The sequence below is a fragment of the Octopus bimaculoides genome, chromosome 8 (assembly GCF_046866305.1).
Source record: "Octopus bimaculoides isolate indiv1 chromosome 8, ASM4686630v1, whole genome shotgun sequence".
In the NCBI taxonomy this organism is placed as follows: domain Eukaryota; kingdom Metazoa; phylum Mollusca; class Cephalopoda; order Octopoda; family Octopodidae; genus Octopus; species Octopus bimaculoides.
Window position 1 is genome coordinate 88,872,023 of NC_142935.1, and position 5,000 is coordinate 88,877,022.

General features: G+C 33.7%; 1 protein-coding gene across 1 annotated transcript in view; it reads right to left on the reverse strand.

Moving 5' to 3' along the window:
- LOC106880044 (uncharacterized) overlaps nt 1-5,000 on the reverse strand; it is a 160,656-nt gene that overhangs the window by 146,603 nt on the left and 9,053 nt on the right. The window contains exon 2 of the mRNA XM_089355935.1: nt 3,296-3,530. Coding sequence (XP_089212061.1) covers nt 3,296-3,530 — 235 coding nt within the window. The remainder of the gene's footprint in view (nt 1-3,295; nt 3,531-5,000) is intronic.

Consider the following 5,000-nt stretch of genomic DNA (forward strand, 5'->3'; position numbering starts at 1 on the left):
TAATAATAATGGTTTCTCTTGTAAGAACAAGGTCACACGTTTGTAAAGGGAAAAAGAAACAAAACACTCCCCCCCACACCACCACCACCACCACGTCCAAAATTCAGTATTCTTTTAGTCTTTGAGTATTTTCAATGATTGGAGTGCGGCCATTCCGGAGCACCGCCCTGAAAAGTTTAGTCGATTAAATCGACCTCGGTAATTATTGTGTGTCTGTTGCTTATTCTATTGCTTTCTTTTTGTCGAACCGCAAGATTATGGGGGCGTAAACGAATTAGCACCGGTTGTCGAAAGGCGAGAGTCAAATACAAAAATCACACACGCACACACACACACACGGTAGGCTTCCATACAATTTCTGTATTCTAATTTCACTCACAGTTCATTGGTCGGCCAAAGACTTTATTAAAAGACTCTTACGCAAAATGCTTCGCAGTAGGAATGAACCCGAAATCATATGCTTGCGAAGCGAACATGTTAACTACACCGTCATTCCTGGGACCATACAATAATGTAGAGTAGTGTAGTTATTTATTTATCTTTTTTTAGTCGACCCAATTAGCTGACAGGCACTTTTTTAGTAAACCTTCAGTGAAAAATACACACACCAGCAAAGATTTGAACTGGAATGTTAATGATCATTACTAAATACCTCATGATGTTTAACCTGGTGCTCTAAAGTTTTTTTAAGATAGAATGTACTTCTACATGGTACCTATTTACACTAGGTAGATTGTGCCTCACATGGTACCTATTTACATCTAGGTAGACTGTGCCTCACATGGTACCTGATTACAGCTAGATAGACTATAGTACTTACGTATAGCTACCTGTGACTGTGTAACTTCACATGTTACCTATATACCGATAGTATTAGGTAGACTTAGTAAAAGATGGATGGCATGTGCCGCTCTATAGTTAAATATAGTCCGGTAGACTCTATCTTAACATGGTACCTTTTACAGTTAGGTGGACTGTGGTACCTATATACAGCTCAAACTTGATTTATTTACAGCAAGGTGAACTGTATCTCAATGAGGTACCTAATTTGCACTCAGGTGGACTGTACTTTCACGTGGTACTCCTTTGTAATTAGATGGACAATAACTCAGTGTTGTACCCATTTACAGCGATATGGACTGTACTCAAACGTGGTACGTATATACAGTTAGGTGGACTGTCCCTTAACAGGATAACTATTTACAGCAAGGTGAACTGTACCTCACTAATTTACCTATTTATATGGTAAGTAATCTGTACCTCCACAAGGTACGCATTTATAGTTGAGTTCACTATCCTTCAATATAATACTGCTATATAGTTTATAGCTAAGTGGTCTGTATATAACATTATTGCTACATACACACATATATATAGTATCTTTAATACATAGCATGTACAGGAGGTGGACACTGTTTCTGGTAGACTAGCGACCTAGCCCAGAGAAGAATACAATCACAGAATAACTGGAAATGTGAAAAATCTGCTATGAATTGTAGATACACAAAGGAGCCTTATCGGATGTATAAAACGAACAAACAAAAATCAATACATATTTATATGTGTTGAAGTATTTATGAATATATTATTTATGCACATATGCAGATTTATCCAGTTCACATCAAGCACATAGTTATTCATATATATATTCGCACTCGCACGTACACACATAATTATATATATACATATATATATATATATATATATATATATATATATATATATATATATATATATATATATATATATATATATATATATATATATATATATATATATACATATATATATATATATATACATGTATGTATGTGTGTGGGTGGGTGCGTATGTGTATGTACATTTATATACATATATACATACACTCACACATATATATGTATATATATGTATATATATATATATATATGTATATATATACATGTATATATATATATATATATATATATAAATATATATATATATATATATATATATATATATATATATATATATATATATATATATATATATATTATATGAACATATATATATATATATGCTGATTTATATGCATATGTTTGTGTGTGTGTGTGTACACACACAAATATATACATATACATGCATGTATATACACATCTGTGTGAATGTATATATATATATATATATATGTATGTATGTATATTATATATATATATATTTAAACACACACACACACACACAGATATATATATATATATACTTCATTCAACACATGTGTGTGTGAATACACACGCTCGCGTGCACGTACGCACACACACACACACACACACACACATACACATACACACGCATTGTATATAACTGTTTTCACACACACGCATGTGCTGAATGAAATAGTTATGTAGCGTTGAGTGATGTAGATATTATTGAAGAAATGAGATTGAGTAGAATGAAACGGAGTGGAGTGGAGTGGAGTAGAGTAGATCAAAGTGGAGAGTGTAGCATAAAGTTGAGTGAAATAGTCCATATCAAAGTGGAGTGTATCATAGTGCTGGGTGAAATAGTGTAGTGCTGTATAAGAGAATAAAGTAGGTAAAAATCAAAGTGTAGAACGGAGCAAGGTAAGAGAGGTGTTGCTGAAAGTTGAGTGAATGTGTGCTTAAGTAAAATTGCTAGCTACATATATAGTTTTCGCTTCTTTGATTGTATTAAAACGTGCGTTAGTGCTTAAGAGAAAAGAAAACATTAGATTTTTTTTTTTTTTTTTCAGTTTCAACATTTCATTTTAAATGATTCTTCAGGTGTGGAATAGCAATAAAACATTTTCTCTGAAAAATGATTGACTGAATAGATTGAACAATTTTCAGTGAAAACAAAAAAGATTTTTCTGCATTATGTTTCAAGAAATAGTTTTCAAAGAAATAGTAGAAATATTTTGCTTGGAGCAAACAAGAACAAGAATAAGTAAAAAGAAAACAACAAAAAAAAAAAAATGGTGGGGTGCAATCATACTGCATTGCTGCAGAAGATATTCGAAAATATAATTTATATTGTGTGTGTGTGTGTCTGCGCGCGCGCGTAAATGCCTGTATATAAATATATATAAAATAATAATAGTAATTATGTTTTGTATGTATTTATGCATGCATGTACATATATGTACGTTGGCAATGTATGCGTTAGTGCGATTTTATATGTGTTTGAGAGTTTGTGAATGCATGAATGTATATATATGTATGTTTGCACGTTAGTGTGTGATATGTGTGTGCGAGTGTGTGTTTGTTTGTTTGTGCATGTGTGTGTGTGTGTGCGTGCATATAAAAGTTTCGCCTACCTCATTTCCGGCATACAGCGCTATAGGTTGTCTATTGTCATTTACACTCCGGTCGTCCTCTCTCATAGAACCGATGATAATGACGATGAAGTTGATAACGATGATAATAATGATGTTGTTGTTGTTGTTGTTGTTGTTGTTGTTAGTGGTGGTGTTGATGCGTTTGCTGTTGTTGATAACAGATGATGCCTCCAGTAATAATAATAATAATAATAATAACAACGATCGCTGAAGCCTATTTTTGTTGTGGTTGCAGTAGTTAATTATGTTATGTTGTTATTTCACTTTGAATAAGTGTAATGTATGTGTATGTGTGTGTGTGTGTGTGTGTGTGTCTGAGTGTGTATGTGTGTGTGTGTGTGTGACGGTGGGTGTGGGTGTGTGAGTGTTTAGTATGCGTTTATGTGTGTAATCGTTTATTTGTGTTTATGTGCCAGTGTGAGTCTGTATACGAGCTTATATGTATGTTTGTTCGTGTTCTTTTATGTTTATATTCATATTAACGTACGACTGTATATTTTTGTATGTTTTTGTACATGGCAACACTGTGGTGAATTGTAAATATATATATTTATATATATAGGTATATATATATAAATACATATATATATATATATGTATGTATATGTTTGTGTATATGTATCTATATTTGTACTGATGTGAGCATGTGCTTGGTTATATATGTATGTATGTTTGTGCGTCTGTATGCACGTATTAATGTATAATTATGTATACGTATGTATGTATGTATGTATGTATATGTAAGCACTTGACTGTAAATTTATTGATTATGTATGCGGTTTTTGTATGTATATAAATATATATATATATATATAAATATATATATATATATATATATATTTATGTGTGTGTATATGTGTGTGCGTGCGTGTATGTGTGTTTTCGTGTGTGTGTATATGTAATATGACTGTTTTCTTTTTCTTTTTTTTTTTTCTTTTTTTAGTTATTGTTTGTGGTTCACATTCGATTCACTGAGTATATTTATATATTTGACTACCGTGTGTAGTTTTGATGACCGATACTTCTGTCCGCACGCATAATAAAATAGACAGGTAACTATATATATACATATATATTAATATGAGTGTATATATACATATCTTTGTACATACATCTATATGTACACACAAAACACTCACAGACGCGCGCGCGCGCTCTCCGCACACGAAACTCGTGTGTCTTCTGTTAAAAGACTTCCAACTCGAGTGCCTGTAGAGTCAGTGCCTTCACTTAAGAGCGACTCATACCTTGTTCCAGTAGTGTTGTTAGATGTTGAGTGAGTGAGCAAGTGAGTGAGAGAGAGGGGGAGGGAATATGGGAGAGAGAGAGAGAGGGGGAGGGAATATGGGAGAGAGAGAGAGGGAGGGAAGAAGTGAATGAGAGAGTGTGCGCGTGCGTATAGCGAGGAGTGGGTAGCGGTGTGAGAATGTGAGTGAGCGCGTGTGTGTGCGTGTAACCATGTGCATGTAAGCGTGTGTGTGTGCGCGCGCGTGTTTTGTGAAATGGAGAGAGATAGTTGAAGAACAAACAGGAGTTAGGGAGAGAAAGAGAGGGTGAGAGAAAGAGGTAGATACAAATATTCGCGCTGGCGTCTGTGGAGAAGTAGTAAGATTAAAATGGAGGAAGCGAGTCGTTGTAAGATTAAAATGGAGAAAGCGAGTCGTTGTAAGATTAAAGGAGACAG